The sequence below is a fragment of the Hypanus sabinus genome, chromosome 3 (genome assembly GCF_030144855.1).
Source record: "Hypanus sabinus isolate sHypSab1 chromosome 3, sHypSab1.hap1, whole genome shotgun sequence".
Lineage (NCBI taxonomy): Eukaryota > Metazoa > Chordata > Chondrichthyes > Myliobatiformes > Dasyatidae > Hypanus > Hypanus sabinus.
In genome coordinates this window covers 95,334,351-95,356,969 of record NC_082708.1, presented here as the reverse complement: position 1 = coordinate 95,356,969, position 22,619 = coordinate 95,334,351, and the positions used below count along the sequence as shown (strand labels likewise).

The window sequence follows — 22,619 nt, the reverse complement described above, 5'->3', positions numbered from 1 at the left end:
AGGTATCTTCCTAACATCTGAGATACATTAGGATTTATCATTAGTGGATTAAAGAGGTTAATGAAGCATTGTTGCCTTATACCTACTTATATAAACTCCAGTGAGAATCAGAACCAGGTTTATAATCACCAATATGTCATGAAATTTGCTTACTTAGCAGCAGCAGTACAACGCAATATTTGAAAATATAAAAAGAAAAATAAATAAGTAAATCAATTACAGGCATTAAGTGTATATATAATAGATTAAATATAGTACAAAAGCAGAAGTGATATTTAAAAATAGGTGAGGTAGTATTCATGGGTTCAGTGTCCATTTAGGAATCGGATGTTCCTGAATCACTGACTGTGTGCCTTCAGGCTTCTGTACCTCCTTTCTGACAGTAACAATGAAAAGAGGGCATGTCCTTGGTGATGGGGGTCCTTAATAATGGACATTGCCTTTCTGAGGCATCGTTCCTTGAAGATGTCTTGGATACTATGGAAGCTAGTACCCAAGATGGAGCTGACTAATTGTACAACTTTCTGAAGCTTCTTTCAGTCCTGAACAGTAGTCCTCTTAACCACCCACCCCCATAACTGACACTGATGCAGCTTGTCAGAATGCTCTCCACAGTACGTGTCCAGAGTTTTCGAGTGTTTTAGGTGACAAACAAATTCTCTTCAAACTCCTGATGAAATATAGCCGCTGTCTTGCCTTCTTTATAGCTGCATCACTATATTAAGACCACTTTAGGTCCTCAGAGATCTAGACATCTAGGAACTTGAAATTGCTCACTTTCTTCACCTCTGATCCCTTTGTGAGGATTGATTCATGTTCCCTTGTCTTACCCTTCCTGAAGTCCACAATCAGCTCTTTCATCTTACTGACATTGAGTGCAAAGTTGTTGCTGCAACACCACTCAACTAGCTGGCATATTTTGCTCCTGTACATCCTCTCATCTTCATCTGAGATTCTACCAACAATAGTTGTATCATCAGCAAACTTATTGATGGCATTTGAGCTAAACCTTGCCACACAGTGATGGGTATAGAAGGAGTAGAGCAGCGGGCTAAGTCACACCCCTGAAGTGAACCAGTGTTCATCGTCAGCGAAGAGGAGATATCAGCAATCTGCATAGATTGTGATCTTCCAGTCAGGAAGTAAAGGATCCCATTGCAGAGGGAGGTACAGTGGCCCAGGTTCTGTAGTTTATCAATCAGGACTGTGGGAATGATGGTGTTAAAAGTCTGAGTTACAGTCAATGAACATTATTCTGACATGGATGATCTAAGGCTGTGTGAAGAACCAGTGACATTGCATCAGCTGTAGACCTATTATGGCAATAGGCAAATTACAATGGGTCCAGGTCCTTGCTGAGATAATTTTCCATCAGTTGGCATTGTATCTCTGTTCTCACCTTCTTTCTTTTCCTGAGCTTCCGGTTGCCTGCCACTTAATTCACCATCGCACACTTGATCTGTCCTTTCTGTCTGCGCCCTCTTGCACTGTTACGATGGGATGTAATGCAAATTTGAGGAACAGAACCTCATCTTTTCAGCTGAAAATGTTGAAACCTTCTGAATTCATTAACTTTTTCAGTTGGAAGTCGTTCTTCATGCTAGTCTGTATCAGAATTGGTCAATTTTACCTGTTGTCATTTTGACTTTTTTTTAAATTTCAGTTTGTGTTGTCTAACTGCTGGCATTTCCCACAACCAAGCCACACATTAAACGGTGAAAAATAGAATCTAATTCTGTCTGCTGGTCTTAATGCTTCGTTCATTCGTTTGTCATGTGCCATGTCATGTGATGTGGGCAATCATGCTCTTTCAATAACCATGATTGTTCTTGGCAAATTTTTCTAAAAAAGTGGTCTGAGTAGCGTCTTACAAGGTTGGTGACCCTTGTCATTATCACTACTCTTCAGAGTTTGTCTTCAGAGGCTTCACATGACCCTAATCAAGGGGGAAGGGGCTAAGCAGGTGCTACACCTTGTTCCAAGGTCACCTACAGACTAGCGGAGGGAAGGATTGTCTTACACTTCCTTTGCTAGAGATAGATCTCCACCTGGCCATCCTACTCTTACTGCTATATCAACTTATTTGGTCTTGATTTGACAGAAATACAGTGGATTCCAGGTAATTGAGCCTTTGGTTAAACGGGAAAGCCAGTTATTTGGGACAGCTCTTAAAGAACAAAAGCTAATCGAGAAAATAGCCAAAACTCCCTTTCCTTATTTGTGACTTGATGCTGCTTCATTGGAGCAGAAGATTGTTACGTAATGGTTTCTAACTAGCTCCAGATGTGTGCATTTGAGTGACTGTTAGATACTACACTGCTTAGAGCAGTTTTTAAGTTGTGTCAGTTGTTTTCGATTGGTTTCAACAGCAGTGATTTTTGTCACTGACATTTGATGAAAAAGAAGCCATAAGACACCCAAACGCTCATCGTTTTCATCAACTTTGCCTCAAGCTTCTGCCCCTCCCTTAAATACAATTGGTTAATTTCTGAGACCTCCCCCTTCTCGATCTCTCTGACTCCATCTTTAGAGGCAAACTGTCGACTGACATCTTTTAAGTACCTACCAATTCCCACTGCTATCTTGACTATACCTCTTCCCAGCCTGTCTCCTGTAAAACGACTATTCCCTTTTCTGTGACAATGAATTCCACATATTCACTACCCTCTGGCTAAAGAAATTCTTCCTCATCTGTGTTCTAAAATAACATCTTTCTATTCTGAGGCTGTGTCCTCTGCTGCTAGATTCTCCAACCACAGGAGACATCCTGTCCATATCCATTGTACAGTTCCTTGAAAAAGTATTCGGTCTCTAATCCTTCGCTTACATAAGTGAGTAGTACAACCAGGATTTTGATCAATTTAACTGAGAACTTTTATTTGTGAATCACATGCTCCTTTTTTCTCAATTGAGTGCAAAAAGAATTTTTTTTTAATGCATGAAAAACTTAAAATTCAAAAATAGCACTTCAAAAGTATTCATCCCCCTTTGCTCAGTACTTAGTTGAACTGCCTCTTGCAGCTATAACAGCCATTAGTATCACAGCTTGTAAACGTCATCTGTAGCCAGCTAAGAGTCTTTCAATTGTTGTTTGGGGGATTTTCGCCCATTCTTCCTTGCAAAATGCTTCTAGTTCTGTGAGATCTAGGGCTGCCTTGCATGCACTGATCTCTTGAGGTCTATCCACAGATTTTCGATGATGTTTAGGTTGGGGGACTGTGAGGGCCATGGCAAAACCTTCAGCTTGCGCCTCTTGAGGTAGTCTATTGTGGATTTTGAGGTGTGTTTAGGATCATTATCCTTCTGTAGAAGCCACCCTCTTTTCATCTTCAGCTTTGTTACAGACTGTGTGATGTTTGCTTCCAGAATTTGCTGGTATTTAATTGAATTCATTCTTCCCTCTACCAGTGAAATGATCCTGTGCCACTGACTGCAAACAAGCCCAAAGCATGATCGATCCACTCCTGTGTTTAACATTTGCAGAGGTGTTCTTTTCATGAAATTCTGCACCCGTTTTTCTCCAAACATACCTTTGCTCATTGCGGCCAAAAAAATTCTATTTTAACTTCATCAGTCCACAGGACTTGTTTCCAAAATGCATCAGGATTGTATAGATGTTCCTTTGCAAACTTCTGATGCTGAATTTTGTGGTGAGAAATTCATGAATTTTTTGGAGTCTGGCCCTGTGGCTCAGAAGGGTAAGAAAAGGAAGAGGAAGATAGTAGTGATTGGGGAATCTATAGTTAGGGGGTCAGAAAGGTGATTCTGTGGAAAGAAACTCAGATGGTAATTTGCCAGGGTCAGGGATGTTTCAGATCGCGTCCAAGATATCTGCAGTGGGAGGGAAAACAACCAGAGGTTGTGGTACATATTGGTACCAATGACATGGGTATGAAAAGGGAAGAGGTCCTGAAAGAAGACTGCAGGGAGTTAGAAGGAAGTTGAGAAGCAGGACCACAAAGGTAGTAATCTCGGGATCAGTGCCTGTGCCATGCGACAGTGAGACTAGGAATAGGATGAGGTGGAGGATAAATGTATGGCTGAGGGATTGGAGCAGGGGGTAGGGATTCAGATTTCTGGATCATTGGGACCTCTTTTGGGGCAGGTGTGACCTGTACAAAAAGGATGGGTTGCACTTGAATCCCAGGGGAACCAATATCCTGGAGGGGATTTTCGATAAGGCTACTGGGGAGGATTGTTGGAGGGTGGGAACTGAACTTGTGAGGTTAGCTCACAAATAGAGAAAGCTTGTAGACAGTGCGAGAGGGAGGATAGGCAGGTGATAGAGAAGGGATGTGCTCAGACTGGAGGTTTGAGATGTGTCTATTTTAACGCAAGGAGTGTTGTGAACAAAGTGGATGAGCTTAGAGTGTGGATCAGTACTTGGAGCTATGATGTGGTAGCCATTACAGAGACTTGGATGGCTCAGGGACAGGAATGGTTACTTCAAGTGCCGGGTTTTAGATGTTTCAGAAAGGACAGAGGGAGGCAAAAGAGGTGGGAGCGTAGCACTGTTGATCAGAGATAGTGTCACAGCTGCAGAAAAGATGGATGCCATGGAGGGATTGTCTACGGTGTCTCTTTGGGTGGAGGTTAGGAACAGGAAGGGGTCAATAACTCACCGGGTGTTTTTTATAGGCTGCCCAATAGTAACAGTGAAATCGAGGAGCAGATAGGGGAACAGATCCTGGAAAGGTGTAATAATAACAGAGTTGTTGTGATGGGAGATTTTAATTTCCCAAATATTGATTGTCATCTCCCTAGGCCAATGGGTTTAGATGGGGTGGAGTTTGTTAGGTGTGTTCATGAAGGTTTCCTACATGTGTGTAGATAAGCCGACAAGAGGAGAGGCTGTACTTGATTTGGTATTGGGAAATGAACCTGGTCAGGTGTCAGATCTCTGTGGGAGAGCATTTTGGAGATAGTGATCATAATTCTATCTCCTTTACAATAGCATTGGAGAGAGATAGGAACAGACAAGTTAGAAAAGTGTTTAATTGGAGTAAGGGGAATTATGAGGTCATCAGGCAGGAAATTGGAAGCTTAAATTGGAAACAGATATTCTCGGGGAAAAGTATGGAAGAAATGTGGCAAATGTTCAGGGGATATTTGTGTGGAGTTCTGCATAGGTACGTTGCAATGAGACAGGGAAGTTATGGTTGGGTACAGGAACCGTGTTGTACAAAGGCTGTAATAAACCTTGTCAGGAAGAAAAGAAAAGCTTACAAAAGGTTCAGTGAGCTGGGTAATGTTAGAGATCTAGAGGATTATAAGGTTAATAAGAAGGAGCTTAAGAGGGAAATTAGGAGAGCCAGAAGGGGCCATGAGAAGGCCATGGCAGACCGAATTAAGGAAAACCCTGAGGCATTCTACAAGTATATGAAGAGCAAGAGGATAGGACGTGAAAGAATAGGACCTATCAGGTGTGGCAGTGGGAAAGTGTGTATGGAACAAGAGGAAATAGCAGAGGTACTTAATGAATACTTTACTTCAATATTCACCATGGAAAAGGATCTTGGTGATTGCAGTGATGACCTGCAGCAGACTGAAAAGCTTGAGCATGTAGATATTAAGAAAGAGGATGTGCTGGAGCTTTTAGAAAAATCAAGTTGGGTAAGTCGCTGGGACTGGATGAGATGTACCCCAGGTTACTGTTGGAGGCGAGGGAGGAGATTGCTGAGCCTCTGGTGGTGATCTTTGCATCATCAATGGGGATGGGAGAGGTTCCGGAGGATTGGAAGGTTGCAGATGTTGTTTGTTTATTCAAGAAAGGGTGTAGAGATAACCCAGGAAATTATAGACCAGTGAATCTTACCTCAGTGGTTGGTAAGTTGATGGAGAAGATCCTGAGAGGCAGAATTTATGTACATTTGGAGATTGCTGAGCCTCTGGCTAGGATCTTTATGTCCTCGTTGTCCATGGGAATGGTACCAGAGGATTGGAGGGAGGCAAATGTTGTCCCCTTGTTCAAAAAAGTTAGTAGGGATAGTCAGGGTAATTATAGACCAGTGAGCCTTAACATCTGTGGTGGGAAAGCTGTTGGAAAAGATTCTTAGAGATAGAATCTATGGGCATTTAGAGAATCATGATCTGATCAGGGACAGTCAGCATGGATTTGTGAAGGGCAGATTGTGCCTAACAAGCCTGATAGAGTTTTTTGAGGAGGTGTCCAGGCATATAGACAAGGGTAGTGCAGTGGATGTGATCTACATGGCTTTTAGTAAGGCATTTGACAAGGTACCACACAGTAGGCTTATTCAGAAAGTCAGAAGGCATGGGATCCAGGGAGGTTTGGCCAGGTTGATTCAGAATTGGCTTGCCTGCAGAAGGCAGAGGGTCATGGTGGAGGGAGTACATTCAGATTGGAGGGTTATGACTAGTGGTGTCCCACAAGGATCCGTTCTGAGACCTCTACTTCTCGTGATTTTATTAATGACCTGGATGTGGGGGTCGAAGGTGGGTTGGCAAGTTTGCAGACGACACAAAAGTTGGTGGTGGTGTGGATAGTGTGGAGGATTGTTGAAGATTGCAGGGAGACATTGATAGGATGCAGAAGTGGGCTGAGAAGTGGCAGATGGAGTTCAACCCGGAGAAGTGTGAGGTGGTACACTTTGGAAGGACAAACTCCAAGGCAGAGTACAAAGTAAATGGCAGGATACTTGGTAGTGTGGAGGAGCAGAGGGATCTGGGGGTACATGTCCACAGATCCCTGAAAGTTGCCTCACAGGTAGATAGGGTAGTTAAGAAAGCTTATGGAGTGTTAGCTTTTATAAGTCGAGGGATAGAGTTTAAGAGTCGCGGGGTAATGATGCAGCTCTATAAAACTCTGGTTAGGCCACACTTGGAGTACTGTGTCCAGTTCTGGTCGCTTTACCATAGGAAAGATGTGGAAGCATTGGAAAGGGTACAGAGGAGATTTACCAGGATGCTGCCTGGTTTAGAGAGCATGCATTGTAATCAGAGATTAAGGGAGCTAGTGCTTTACTCTTTGGAGAGAAGGAGGATGAGAAGAGACATGATAGAGGTATACAAGATATTAAGAAGAATAGATAGAGTGGACAGTCAGCTCCTCTTCCCCAGAGCACCACTGCTCAATACAAGAGGACATGGCTTTAAGGTAAGGGGTGGAAAGTACAAGGGGGTTATTAGAGGAAGGTTTTTTACTCAGGGAGTGATTGGTGCATGGAATGCACTGCCTGAGTCAGTGGTGGAGGCAGATACACTAGTGAAATTTAAGAGACTACTAGACAGGTGTATGGATGAATTTCAGTTGGGTTATATGGGAGGCAGGGTTTAAGGGCCAGCACAATATTGTGGGCTGAAGGGCCATATTGTTCTATGAAAAACTACAGTGTCATAATTCTACATGCTGATGCATGCCCTTCGCTTATTGAGCTTTCCTACAATACTACTTGCTTTGAAATATACACAACTCATAACTTTAGCCCCACTATGCTCAACTTTAAGGAGTTTGTATGTCTCAGAAATGCAGTGTCCATTATTAAGGGCCTCCAGCATGCTCTTTTCTTACTGTTATCATCAGGTAGGAGGTACAGAAGCCCGAAGGCAGATACTCAGCGATTCAGGAACAGCTTCCTCACCCCGCCATCCAATTCCTAAATAGACATTGAATCTTTGGACATTACCTCACTTTTTTAAATATACAGTATTTCTGTTTTTGCATGCCTTTTAAATTTATTCAATATATGTAATTGCTTTACTTGTCTATTGATTATTATTATTTTTATCTTATCAATTATTATTATTATTATTTTCTCTGCTATATTATGTATTGCATTGAACTGCTGCTGCTAAGTTAACAAATTTCACGTCACATGCCGGTGATAATAAACCTGATTCTGATTGTTCTATGAGTCTGTGGTGGCCAGTGCTATCATGTTTGCTGTTGTGTGCTGGGGCAGCAGGCTGAGGGTAGCAGACACCAGCAGAATCAACAAACTCATTTGTAAGGCCAGTGATGTTGTGGGGGTGGAACTGGACTCTCTGACGGTGGTGTCTGAAAAGAGGATGCTGTCCAAGTTGCATGCCATCTTGGACAATGACTCCCATCCACTCCATAATGTACTGGTTAGGCACAGGAGTACATTCAGCCAGAGACTCATTCCACCGAGATGTAACACTGAGCATCATAGTAAGTCATTCCTACCTCTGGCCATCAAACTTTACAACTCCTCCCTTGGAGTGTCAGACAACCTGAGCCAATAAGCTGGTCGTGGACTTATTTTTTCCACTTGGCATGATTAACTTACTATTACTTAATGATTTATGGTTTTATATTGCTATATTTCTTCACTATTCTTGGTGGTGCGGCTGTAATGAAACCCAATTTCCCTCCGGATCAATAAAGTATGTCTGTCTGTTCTGATTTTCAATTCCTGACATTATGTAGGCTTAACAACATGAAGACATCTGAACTTGAGGTGGTTAATGGTAATAGTTGAGTGATATTGTAAATATACTGTTTGATTCTGCATTCTTTGTTGTTTACATAGTTCATTACAGGTTATATGTAAAAGTATGTGAATGGCATATATCATTACGCCACCAGACAGCTCACTAAAGTAAAACTCAGCTCCTGGTTCCCATGTTTCTGGAATTACAAAATAGAACAGGGATGTCTGCTTTAGAGCAAAAGTGTTACTGGATGTCTTTCCTGCTGCTGCCTACAAGGAGTTTGTATGTTCTCCCCATGATCGACTGGGTGCTCCGGTTTCCTCCCACTATCCAAGGACGTATCATTTAGTAGGTTAATTGGTCATTGTAAATTGTCTCATGACCGGGCTAGGTTTAAATGTGGGGATTGCTGGGCTGCATGGCTTGAGGGGGCAGAAAGGCCTATTCCACACTGTATCACAATAAGTAAATAATATGAAGACAGATAAATCCCCAGGAGCTGATCAGGTATATCCAAGAACACAGTATGAAGCTAGAGAAGAAATTGGGGAAAGCCTGGCTGAGATGCATGCATAAAAGGCCAGGCAGCAGCTATGGAAAAGAGTAATCGGTCGACTCTTCATCAGGTCAAGGCCTGGAACATTGACTGTTGACTCTTTTCCATAGATGCTGCCTGACTTGCTGAGTTCCGCCAGCATTTTGTGTGTGCTGCTTTGGGTTTCTAGCATCCGCAGATTTTCTTGTGTTTGAGAGATAAGTGCTGGAAGACAGGAGGCTAGCAAAATGTTCTGCCTTTATTTAAGAAGGACTGCAGGGAAAATCCTGGGAACTGTAGACCAGTAGCCTAACAACTGTGGTAGGTAATACTCGAGGGAATTCTCAGGGATAAGATGTCTTAGCATTTGGAATGACAGGAATTGATTAGAGAGAGTCAGCAAGGCTTTGAGTGTGGGTGATGTGTCTCGTAAATTTGATTATTTTGAAGAATAACTAGGTTGATAATGGCAGGTCAGTAGACGTTGTCTATATGAAATTCAGTAAGGTTCAGCATGGTAGGCTCCTAAGGAAAGCTAGATCACATGGGAGAATGAGCTAATTCAAAGTTCATATTTATTATTAAAGTATTTATATGTCAGCATATACAATCTTGGGATTCACTTTCTTGCAGGGATTCAGTGGAACAGAGAAATACAATAGAATCAATGAAAAACTACACAAAGATTGGCAAATAAGCAATGTAAAAGGAAGACATACTGTGCAAATAAAAAATAGATATGTAAATAAATAATACTGAGGATATGAGTTGTAGAGTTCCTGAAAGTGATTCCAATTGACAGTGGTGTGTCGATACTAGGTTTTGGATAAAAATGATTTGGATAAAAAGACATCCGTTTGCTGATGACACTAAACTAGGTAGTATCACTAACAACAATGATGGTTATCAGCATTTACACAGGGTACTTGATCGGCTGGGTAAGTGTACCAAGGAGGGACAAATAGAATTTATTTCAAGTAACTATAAGGTATTGAATTTTGGGAAGGCAGATCAGGGTATGAACAGTGTCGGCCCTGGGGAGCTTTGTAGAACAGAGGGATCTAGATATGCAGTTTCAAGGTTTCCTGAAGGTGATGCCACAGATAGACAGGTTAGCAAAGAAGGGTCTTAGCAGTTGGCCTTCTTCATTCAGGGTTTTGAATGTAGAAGATAGATATTATGTTGCAGATGTATGAGACATTGGTGAGGCTGCTTTTACAATATTGTGGTTGCTTTGCAGATAGCAAAGGTGTTATTTAGGTGATGTTGATGGAACTTGAGGGTCTGGGTTATAGAGAGAGGTTGAGGTGGTTGGAACTGATTGAGGGGTGATCTTACAGATGTGTATATGAGCAGCATAGAAAGAGCTAGTGACGGGCTCCTTACCCAAGGGCATTGAATCAAGAACTGAAGGGCAGAGATTGAATAGAAAATAAGAGCAAGCCTTTTCACCCAGATAATGATGCATATATGGAATTAGTTGCCAGAAAGAATGGTTGAGGCAGATTCGTGAACAGTATTTAAAAGGTACTGAAGCAGGTACATGGATAGAAATGTTGCAAAAGCAGACAAACCTCTCGTCCTCATGAGTGTAGTTAATATGTTTGGCAGCAGCATGGCTGCAGGAGCTGCCAGGAGGATGTTCAATGATGTCCAGCCACCTCAGGTACTCCACTCCAGATTTGCTGTCTGGTTTTACTCCCATAACCTTCATCTCTCCCAAGGCTGCCCACAAGGCAATGGGGTTGTTGACCCATAGCTGGGGATCTGGTTTACAACCACCAAGGCGTGTCCACACACTGGTGGGCCTGCGTGTCATGTGTGTTCCAAATGTAGCCTCACCGTTAACTTATAAAATTGCAACTGATGAATTGCATTTGGTAAAACATGAAGGAAGTTATAGAGCATATTTAAATTTGTGTCTGCTGGAATGTGAGGGAGAAATATTCAACTGAGACAGGAGTTAGTAATTCTTTCTGTATCAAGGCAATGTGAGTGTCATACTAATCAGCAGTGAATGTAAGTTTGCATTCATAGGAGAGTTGATGAGAGACAATTTATTTATATATATCTCTCTTGTTGGCTGCTTGAGTATTGAGGAACCACTTCATTCCTTCTGGTTCACATTATAGGTATACATTATGAGAATACCATTCTCAACTACCTCTGCTTTCAAGATTCCTACCCAAGGAATGTATTTGAATACAGTTTAGAAAATAGAAATACTGTTAAAAATGTGTGCAAACTTTATGAACTTTAAGTTTGGATTTTAAATTTTTATCCCTTTAAATTTCCACATGGCCCTGCATCTCAGTTGCTAGTTTTGTAGCATTAACATCTCTGAAAACCAGTCTGTCTCGTATGCATGCAGCCCAGGAGTGGCTGTCAGGATGCCTCTATTGACTCAAGTTGCCACTCCTGTTTGTTGCTGTCTGCAGCATTCTGCTATTAGTTTAAAGTGTTCTGTTTTGCTTAAAAAACATAATTATGTCAATTATACAATAAAATCAATGCCATTTTATTAAATAATTTGATTTATGCATGACACTCATATTGCTTTCTGAATTATTACTATTCATATGCAGCTTGCTCAAAAGTGCATATTCAAAATGAGGGGTAACATTAGTTGACGGCTTGTAATTCTCCAAGCATAGATGTGAGTATCTGTAGTATTTATTACAGTGCAAGAAAATGCTGCTGGGGGGAGTGATTTAGGCAGGTATAATAACAGCATTCTAAAATCAATCTCAGAATCAGGTTTACTATCATCGGCATATATCATTAAATTTGTTGTTTTAGAACAGCAGTACATTGCAATAAATGATGAAAACTATAAATTACAATAAGAAGTATGTATAAAAAAGAGAAATGAAATTAAATAAGTAGTCTAAAAAGAGAGGGAAAAACTACTGAGGTAATGTTCATGGGTTCTTTCAGAAATCTGATGGCAGAGGGGAAGAGCTGTACCCAAAATGTTGAGTATGAGTCTTCATGCTTCTGTACCACAACCTTGATGGTACCAATGAGAGGAGAGCATGTCCTGGGTGATGGGACACTCAGATAGGTCAATATGGACAAATGGGACAAGATGTTGTCCATAACTGATTGTTAGTGTTATCACCTAAAATGGAATTTGAATATAAAATCTTTGACATTTTTTTAAAAATGTGCATGAATTGATCTTTTAGTTTGCATTTCTTGGCACCTTTGAAATTGCATACAAACATTGGGTTGTTAGGTCCACGTCTCTAAAAAGCTAACAATCTAGCAATATATACAGCAACTTTGGTATTATGGGGTGGTATGGTGGTGTAGTGATTAGTGCAATCCTTTACATCGCTGGCAGTAAGATTATTTCTCACCACAGTCTGGAGGATTTTGTACATTCTCCCTTTGACTGTGTGGGTTTCTACCAGGTGTTCTGGTTTCCTCCCACATTCCTTGCTAATAAATGTTTGGGTTAGTGAGTTGTGGGCATTTTCTGTTGGTGCTGCAAGTGTGGCAACACTTGTGTCCTTGATGTTTTGATGCAAATGATGCATTTCACTGTATGTATATGTGACAAACTGACCCTAAACGTCGACAGCGCTTCTCCCTATCAATGCTGCCTAGCCTGCTGTGTTCTACCAGCACTTTGTGTGTGTTGTTGTTTGAATTTCCAGCATCTGCAGATTTCCTCGTGTTAATCCTTCATCTGTTTAGAGGCTGAAAATTATTCTGTGTGTCCTCCCATTTCCAGACAAAGGTATTGAACGTGTATCGTCAGTAACTGAAATCGGTGTTCTTGCTTTGCACAGTTCAGTTATTGTCTCATAAACTAAGTGGCCTATCAAGGGAGTCCTTAAATCATTTCTATCAATCTTGAGTCTGTAGGAAAGAAAATATGCCCATTACTTATAAACAAAACCTGGTTCACACAAATGCCCTGTGGGGATTTTGGGTGCGTAAACACCTTTATACGTACTTTTTAAAATGTTGTTTCAGACATTTTCCTCACTGATGCAAGTCCTGGGGTAAAACCTGTCAAAGCACTGAAAGGAGGAGCTAACAGTTTTAGGTTTTAAAATGTAGGGAAAAAAGATCATCTAGTAAAGGAGTAAAAAAACAAGCATGAAGAAAATCAGCTTTTATTTCCCATGTGTGTAATTACCTCAGGAGGCAGCTGCATTACTGGATACATAAATACGTTGCCCTATTTTGCATCTTGTTGTGAGCATCATTTTGTGTACCCAAAACCTTTTGCTTGTCTTCTAGCACCTCTCAAATAACATAACAAGCAAAGTGATTCTGATGCATTTAGGTGTGTAAAGCAGTGTGAGCATATTTTGTTCATGACAGAGCTTATAAGATAATTACCTTAAGAGCAGAACTTGCAGCTCCCCACGTGTATGGTGGCTTTTAGGCAAAAATCTCAAGGTATTAGTAATCCTCTGTTGTGTTTTGCCCACTGTAGACAATTTGCAACATGTGTGAATAGACCAAGTAACAAAGATGGATTTTTAACCAAGCAAATCTGGGAATCCTTAATTGCGATGTACACAGTCAAAACCAGGAAGTGCCTAACTTAGAATCAAAAACCTGTAGTTATTTGAAATAGAAACAAAATATTGTACACATTCAACAGATCAGAAGACATCTGTGGTGAGAGCAACTTAACGTTCCCTTCCATCAGAATGGAAGATGCATGTAATTTAGTTCATTGTAAGTCATGTGCATTGCGCAAAACAAGGGAAAAGAAGCTGAGATCAAATGACAAAAAAATAATTTTAAACATCTCCAGCTATTTCTATGTTTCTATTAAAGTCTGGAGCAATGGGACTCTTGAATTTTCTGTGTTACAGGATTTTCTTGACAAATTAATATTTATGAAATCAATTGCTTTATCCCCACTTGAATGAATTTGCCCTAGCTTCTTTTGACATGTTTATTGAGTAACAAGAAATTCCATATAGGGAATTTAGTGAGCCAAGTCTCTGTGGAGAAGCAATGCAAGCCAAGCAGAAACTTCAAGATTTAACATAAGTGCATTGATGTCCAGTTTACCTCTTTACCTCATCATTATTGTCAGTGTGAAATGTGATATTTGCATTTCAATGAAAATCTCCTTTTCTGGAAAGCATACAGAGTTGTTGGTGTAATGACAAGCAACTTGTTTAGGCAATTGTCATTCATATTTACTTCTGTGTTACTGAGGGAAATAATTTTAGATTTTTGTGAAAGATTTGTGTTAATAGGTTTGCTTATTCTGAGAAGTCTGAAATGTACTTTTCGTTTTTCTTTTGCAGCTTGTTAAAGATTTACTGAAAGCGCTACCCACGATATTCACTAGCACAAGAGAGACCCATAGTGCACTGGGGCCAGCTCTGCAGGCTGCATTTAAACTTATGTCTCCTACAGGAGGGCGCATATCTGTGTTCCAGACACAGTTACCGTCTATCGGTGTGGGTCGACTGTTTTCAAGAGAAGATCCTAACCAGCGATCCACCATAAAGGTAATTAAACTTGCAGCCAAAGAGAAACAAATCTTGTATCAAACATAATGTAAAGGTGATATTTTTATTTTCCGTAGTTTTAGTCACCTGAAGACAAGAAGCCTTGGCAGCTCTGTGTCATTTCAATATTTTTTGAGATCTTTAGGCACCAAAAGTAAACGGAGAACATTTGATAAGTTAAGATGCTGCCTCATAAATGGTTCCATGATCATTAAAGTTGATAAGAGTAAGAGTGGGAGACCTAGAGCTGATTTGAGGTAGATCCATGCTGCTTGACACAGGGAGGTGGAGCATACTCATAAGAGGTATTTAGATAAGCACCTGAAAACACCATGGCATAGAAAGCTATGGACCAAGTGCTGAAAAGTGGGCCGTGTAAATAGGTAGCTGAAGACTGGCATGCACACATTGAGTTTAATTGCTGTATGACTGCCTTTAGAACATAGAACACTATACCACAGTAAAGGCCCTTTGTCCCACAATGTTAGGCTGACCTTTTAACTTTCTCTAAAGTTCAAAATAAATTTATTATCAAAGTGCATATATGTCATCATATATGACCATAAGACGTAGGAGCAGAATCAGGCCAATCAGCCCATCAAGTCTGCTCAGCCATTCCATCATGGGTGATCCTGGATCCCAGTCAACCCCATACACATAGAATACGTATACATTGCTGGAAGAACTCAGCAGGTCAGGCAGCATCTGTGAGAAAAGAGTAGCCAACGTTTCGGGCCGAGACCCTTCATCAGGAATGGGAGGAAGAGAGAGCCGAAGCCCAGTAATAGAGATAGGTCAGGCCTTCCCCTTCCCCTATCTCTATTACTGGGCTTCGGCCCTCTCTTCCTCCCCCCATTCCTGTTGAAGGGTCTTGGCCCGAAACGTTGGCTATTCTTTTCTCACGGATGCTGCCTGACCTGCTGAGTTCTTCTGACATTGTGTACGTATTCTTTGATCCATAGCATCTGCAGTTGTATTTTTGTGTTTTAACCCCATATACATGCCTTCTCACCATATCCTTTGATGTCCTAACCAATCAGAAAACAATCAACTTCTGCCTTAATATACACATGGACTTGGCTTCCACTGCAGTCTGTGGCAAAACATTCTACAGATTCACTACTCTCTGGGTAAAAAGAATTCCTCCTTACCTCTGTTCTAAAAGGTCGCTCCTCGATTTTGAGGCTGTGCCCTCTGGTTCTGGACACTCCCACCATAGTAAACATCCTTTCCACATTTAGCCTATCTAGTCCTTTCAACATTTGGTAGGTTTCAGTAAGATCCCCTTCCCTGCATTCTTCTAAATTCCAGTGAGTATAGGCTCAAAGTTGCCAAACGTTCCTCATATGTTAACCCCTTCATTCCCAGACTCATCCTTGTGAACCTCCTCCAGACTACCTCCAATGACAACACACCCTTTCAAGATATGGGGCCCAAAAAGGTTACGTTGGCAACGTTGCTTCATATTCTATTGCTGGGACTCCTTAATTTCATAAGACAGAATTCTCCTAGACTGTTCAAAGGTTCAAAGGCCTAATTTAATGTCAGAGAAATGTATACAATATTCATCCTAAAATGCTTTTTCTTCGCAAACATCCACGAAAACAGAGAAGTGCCCCAAAGAATGAATGACAGTTAATCGTAAGAACCCCAAAGTTTCTCCCCCCCCACTCCCCACTCACACACGTAAATGGCAGCAAGCAATGATCCCCCCCCCCCAGGAAAAAAAGCACACTCGGTACTGAGCACAAGCGTGAGCTAGGCAATAGCAAAGATACAGACCTTGCAGTTACACCAAAGACTATCGCATTTCATCTGCCATTCAACAAACCACAGGTTCTCTCTCTCCCTAATAAGGGAGAGGGAGGTATCCCCCATTTTCACAGCGAGCAGGGGATATTACAACAACCCACTGGTTTATGATGTTACAAAGTCTGTTTTGTGGCTTTTGACAAGTTCTGTGCTGGAAGATCACAAAGATCTCGGGTCTTCAGACCCACAGCAAAAGATTTTCCGGCCTCCTGCCGTGGCACTGACCCTCGATCCACCTGCCTCCAGAGCCCCGAGATCTTAGGCTTTCAAATACGAGTTGGACTCTCAGGCCGAACAACAATGGCCAGTCCTGAAACCCCAAGAATGGATCTTGTTCCCGCAAAGAACAGAAGTCTGCGTGTAACTCCAGGTCAGGGTCTTCAAAAGAACCCTGAAAGGGAAAAATAAAGATACTAAAGATGGAAATAGAGCTGTTTCCAAAGATTTAAGCAAAGGAGTGGATGTTTATCACCATCTTAACCCCGTCTCCAACTTCGGGGTTAAGTTTGCCGTGTATGTTGCATGTTACATTGTACATTATTACGTTTTGGGGAGGCGTTTTTTTTCTGATATATATACACGATGTCACCATTGGCTTGCGGGAAAATAAAGCGTATATTAGAAGTAATTACACTCGTGTCGATTTTTGCCAACACTCCTACACTATTCCTCTTGAAATAAATGCCAACATTGCATTTTCCTTCTTTACCATAGACTCAGACTGTAAATTAACCTTCTGGGAGTCCTGCATGAGGGCTCCTATGTCCTTCTGCACCTCTGATGTTTGAACCTTCTCCCCATTTAGATAATGGTCCATGCTATTGTTCCTTTTACCAAAATGCATTATCATACATTTTCCCAACACTAATTCCATCTGCCTTTTTTTGCTGATTCTTCCACTTTATCTAAGTCCTGCTGCAATTGCAATGCTTCCTCAGCATTACCTACCCCTACGCCTATCTTCATATCATCCGCAAACTTTGCCACAATTCCATTATCCAAATCATTAACACAGTGTGAAAAGTAGCAGTCCCAATACTGACCCTTAAGGAACACCACTAGTCGCAGACAACCAACCAAGGAAGGCCCCTTTTATTCCCACTCACTGCCTCTTGCCTGTCAGTCATTCCTCTATCCATGCCAGTACCTTTCCTGGATTTGATCTTGTTAAGCAGTCTTGTGTGTGGCACCCTACCAAACAGCTGGAAATTGAAGTAAATGACATCCACTGCCTCTCCTCCGTCCACCCTGCTTGTTACTTCCTCAAAGAACTCCAACAGATTTGTCAGACAAGATTTCCCTCTACAGAAACAATGCTGACTTTGACTTATTTTATCATTAATCTCCAAGTATCTAATCCTTAAAGATGAACTCTAACACTTTCCTGAGGTTAGGCTAACTGGCCTATAATTTCCTTTCTTTTGCCTTCCTCCCTTCTTAAAGAGTCCTCCAGGACCATGCCAGAATCAAGTGATTCTTCTTGAAAGATCATGACCAATGCATCCATTATCTCTTCAGCAACCTCTCTCAGGACTCTGGCGTGTAGTCCATCTGGTTCAGGTGACTTATCCACCTTAAGACCTTACAGTTGCCTAGCAAATTTTTCTTTGTAATAGCAATGGCACTCACTCCTGCTCCCTGACACTCATGGACCTCTGGCACACTACTAGTATCTCCCGCAGTGAAGACTGATGCAATGTACCCATTACATTTATCTGCTATTTCTTTGTCCCTCATTACTACCTCACTAACATCATTTTCCAGTGGTCCAATATCAACTCTCACCTCCCTTTTACTCTTTATATAACTGAAAAACTTTTGGTATCCTGCTTTATATTATTGGCTAGTCTTCCCCCCCCCCCCCCATATTTAATCTTTTCCCTTATAGCTTCTTTAATTGTGTTTGGTTGGATTTTAAAAAAAAGGTCCCAATCATCCAACTTCCCACTCACTTTTGCTACCTTACATGCCCTTTCCTTGGCTTTTGTGCAGTCCTTAACTTCTTTTGCCTACCCCTGCCACTTAAGAACTTTTTCCTCTGTGGGACAAATATATATTGCGCCTTGTGAAATCTTCCCAGAAACTTCTGCCATCTCTGCTCTGCGGTCATCCCTGTCAATATCCTCCTCTAATCCACCTGTGCAGGTTCCTCCCTTATGTCTCTGTAATTCCCTTTTTTTCATTGCAATACTGATACATGTGACTTGTGCTTCTCCCTCTCAAATTGCAGTATGAATTCAAATATATGATCACTGCCTCCTAAAGGTTCCTTTACATTGAGCTCCCTAATAAGATCTGGGTTGTTATACAACACCCAATCTAAGATAGGCTTTACCCTTATTATATGCCTTTTCCTGCTCCCTTTGCAATCTCAGCCCCACATCTTGGCTAATATTTGGAGGCCTTTATATAATTTCCATAATGTTTTTTTTACCCTTACAGTTTCTTAATTCTACCCACAAAGATTCAACATTCTCTGACTCTGTCATCTCTTTCCAAAGATGTAATTCCATCTCTTACCAACAGAGCCACACCACCACCTATGTCTTCTTGCCTGTCCTTTCGATGCAAAGTATATCCTTTGATGTTAAGCTCGCAACTATGGCCGCCTTTTTCGGTCATGACTCAGCGATGTGACAACGTCATACCAACCAATTACTAATTGCGCCACAAGTTCATCCACCTTATTCCAAATGCTACATGCATTTAAATGCAGCACGCTCAGTCCTGCATTCTTCACCCTTTTGAATTTTGCCTCTGTGGTACAATTTAACTCTTTGCATTTGTACCCAGTCATTTGCTTGTCCGTCCTTATGTTCATGTTGCACTCATCATGCACTTGTAAACCTGCTGACTCATCCTCAGCTCTATCATCCTGGTTCCCATTCCCCTGACATGTTAGTTTAAACCCCTCTCAACAGCTCTAGTAAACCTGTCGGCAACCCTGAGATTCATCTTCAGGCGACAATTCACAGTAAGCACAAGAAATATGATAGAGTCGATGAAGAACCAACAGGACGAGCAAATGATCAATGTGCAAATACAAAAAGAAATTAAAAATGGAAAAAATAATAAATAAATTAGCAAAAAATATCAAGAATGTCAAATGAAAAGTTTTTTAAAGTGAGTCCGTAGGTTGTGATATCAGTTCAGTGATGGGATGAGTGAAGTTAGCCCCTCTGGTCCAAGAGCTGGATGGATAATGACTGTTGCTGAACCTGGTGGTGAGGATCTTGAGGGTCCTGTACACTACTTCCTGATGGCAGCAGAGAGAATGGCCTGGATGGTGGGAATCTTTGCTGATGGAAGCTGCCTTACAGTGGATGTGCTCAGTTATGGGCAGGGCTTTATCTGTGATGAACTGGGCTGTGTATCCACTTTTGTATGCTTTTCTGTTCAACAGCATTGGTGTTTTCATAGCTGGCCATAATCCAAGCAGACAACATATTCTCCACTGTACATCTATAGAAGTAAGATAAATCTAACCCTTCCCTCCTCTGTAGTCATCTTTTCTATCATCTATGTACTTTTCTGAGAGTTTTTTTAAGTGCCCCTAATGTATTTGCCTCTGGCAGGGTTTCCATGCACTCACCTCTCTCTGACGTCCCCTATACTTTACTCCAATCATCTTAAAATTATGCCTCTTTGTATTAGCTACTTCTGCCCTGGAAAAAAGTCTTTGGCTATCCACTCTAGCAACACACAGAAAATGTTGGTGGAACGCAGCAGGCCAGGCAGCATCTATAGGGAGAAGCACTGTCGACGTTTCAGGCCGAGACCCTTCATCAGGACTGACAATTTTGAGGGATCTACGGATGTGAACTCCCAAGATTGCTCTGTTTCTGCAGAATCATGCCATTAACCCTGTATTCTGCCTTCAAATTTGATCTTCCAAAGTGAATCATTTCACACTTCTCTGGGTTGCACTCCATCGGCTACTTCAAAGCCATCTGTTGTGCATCCTGTCAATGTTCTGTTGTAACCTATGACAACCTTTTACACTGTCCATAACTCCACTAACTTTTGCATCATCTGCAGTTTTACAAATCCAACCTTCCACTTCCTCGTGAAAGTCCTTTAATAAGATTAAGCAACACAGGCTAAGATTCTGGGCTATCTGCTCCATTGTTTTATTGACAAACAGTGTGGAACAGGCCCTTTCAGCCCTTCGAGTCACGCCTCCCAGTTTCATCTGAGCCAATTCACAATCACCAACTGGTACGTCTTTAGACTGTGGGAAGAAACCGGAGCACCCAGAGGAAACCCATGGGGAAAAGCGCTTACAGGCAGCGGCAGGAATCGAACCCAAGTCACTGCATCTGTAAAGCGTTGAGCTAACCGCTATGCTACCATGCCGCCCCAGAAGCATACATGCAATTCTGAAGATTTATTCACTTCTAAAGATATTAGCTAATTTTTATATATCCACTCTCTACTTATCACTTCCAGTTAAAGTTCCTCCTTGGATTAGAGATTCATTTCATCTCTTGCTTCTGTGAATACAGATGAAAAACATTCTCTTGGAAATACACCTCGTTTGCCTACGCACACAGGCTCTTACTGCAGTCTTTTATAAGGAAATATTTCCTCCTTTGTTTTCCCCCTTCTATTCATACTACATATAAATATATTAAAAGTTCACCTTTGTAGATGTTACCTGCCAATATTTTTTTTGCTTTTCTAACTTTGACTTTCATTTAATTCCTGCATTTTATACAGTCCTCTAGGGAGTCTACATTGTTACATTCTCTCTTTGTCTTTAGATTCTTTTACGCCCTCTCCTGCCTGTGATATCCAAGAGAGGATATATTTGGAATTCCCCTTTCTTCTTTAGTTTGCCATGTACTGATTAAGAAAAACAATTTCAAGATTTCTTCACCTTTTCTACTTTTTCAAGCAGTTGAAATTTGTTTCCAACAAACTGATCCCAATGACCCATAAATCTAAAGCTCTCCTTTTATCTCTTCAATTGCTATCCTTTCTCCAATTATCTTTTAGGTCTGTCGCTGAAAATAACATGGAGGTAACAGCGGTTTCTCCTCAGCCCTTGTATTCTTCTCCGTAATTCCCATCCTTTGTTGCTATTGCTATCCTTCCCTCCCTAATCTGGCTCCATCGTTAAACCCCTTCTCGACTGGATACACCAATCACTTGCTAGCTTCTGCCGTGCCTCTATACAAACTCCCCTTTACATTCTTCATAAGACCGTAAGAGAAAAGAGCAGAATTAGGCCATTTGACCCATCGACTCTTCTTCTCCGTTTCGTTGTGGCTGATTGAATTTTCCTCTCAGTCCCAGTGTCCTGCATTCTGTATCCCTTCATGCCCAGACCGATCACGAACCAATCAACTTCTCCCTTAAATATACATACTTGGCTTTCGCAGCTACCTGTGGCAAAGAATTTCACAGATTCACCAATTTCTGGCTAAAGAAATTTCTCCACACCTTCATTCTAAAAGGATACTCCTGTACTCTGAGGCTGTGTGCTCTGGTCCTGGACTCTCCCACCATGGAATACATCCTCTCCACAACCTAACCCTAACCCTACAGTGCCCTATCCGCCATAGCACCTCATAGCTCACCACACCAAACTCCGCAACCCTGCCTCTCCCATCCCACATATACATCTGTCACTCCTACCCTCAAACCTAATTCTAAAGTCCAAGGGGAGACACACACCCACTAACTTGAGGCACACCCCGATTAACCTTGGCCACACCCCCACAAACCCACAGTCACTACACTACCCCATCTACCAGAGCCCTACATGCTCACCACACACAAAACTCCACAACCTAATCTCTCCCAACCCAACATATACATCCATCAGCCCTACCTTCAAACCTAATTCTAAGGTCCAAGGGGGCACACACCCCTACTAACCCCAAGCACACACCGATTAACCTTGGCCTCACCTACACAAACTCGATGACTTGTGTAAGGAGGGGCATGATCCAATAAAGGCAAGGGTTGCACCTGGTTAATGAAGGCATGGGCCAGATCAAAGTGGCAGGGTTGCGTGACACTGAATCTCAAGTGACAAGATCAAGAAGCACAAGAGGGCTGAATCGCCCACTGCCCGAATAATCACAACCTGGAGACCTCATCCTTAATAATCGACTCCAGCATTTTCCCACCCACAGACTAACTATAGTTTCCTTTCTTCTATCTCTCTCTCTTCTTGAAGAGTGGAATGACATTTAAAAATTTCCATTTTTCTGGAACGTTCTAGAATCTAGTGATTCTTGAAAATCTTTACTAATCTTTCAGCCACCTCTTTTGGAACCCTGGGGTGTACACCATTTGGTCCAGGTGATTTATCCACCTTCAGACCTTTCAGTTTCCCAAGGACCTTCTCTCTAGTT

At 41.6% G+C, this 22,619-nt stretch overlaps 1 protein-coding gene across 6 annotated transcripts in view; it reads left to right on the top strand.

The window, feature by feature from the left end:
• Positions 1–22,619, top strand: part of LOC132391522 (protein transport protein Sec24B-like) — a 182,597-nt gene that overhangs the window by 101,240 nt on the left and 58,738 nt on the right. For all 6 annotated transcript variants that reach the window (XM_059964821.1, XM_059964820.1, XM_059964822.1 and 3 more), the window contains one exon: positions 14,236–14,442. In XM_059964821.1, the coding sequence (XP_059820804.1) occupies positions 14,236–14,442 (207 nt within the window). The remainder of the gene's footprint in view (positions 1–14,235; positions 14,443–22,619) is intronic.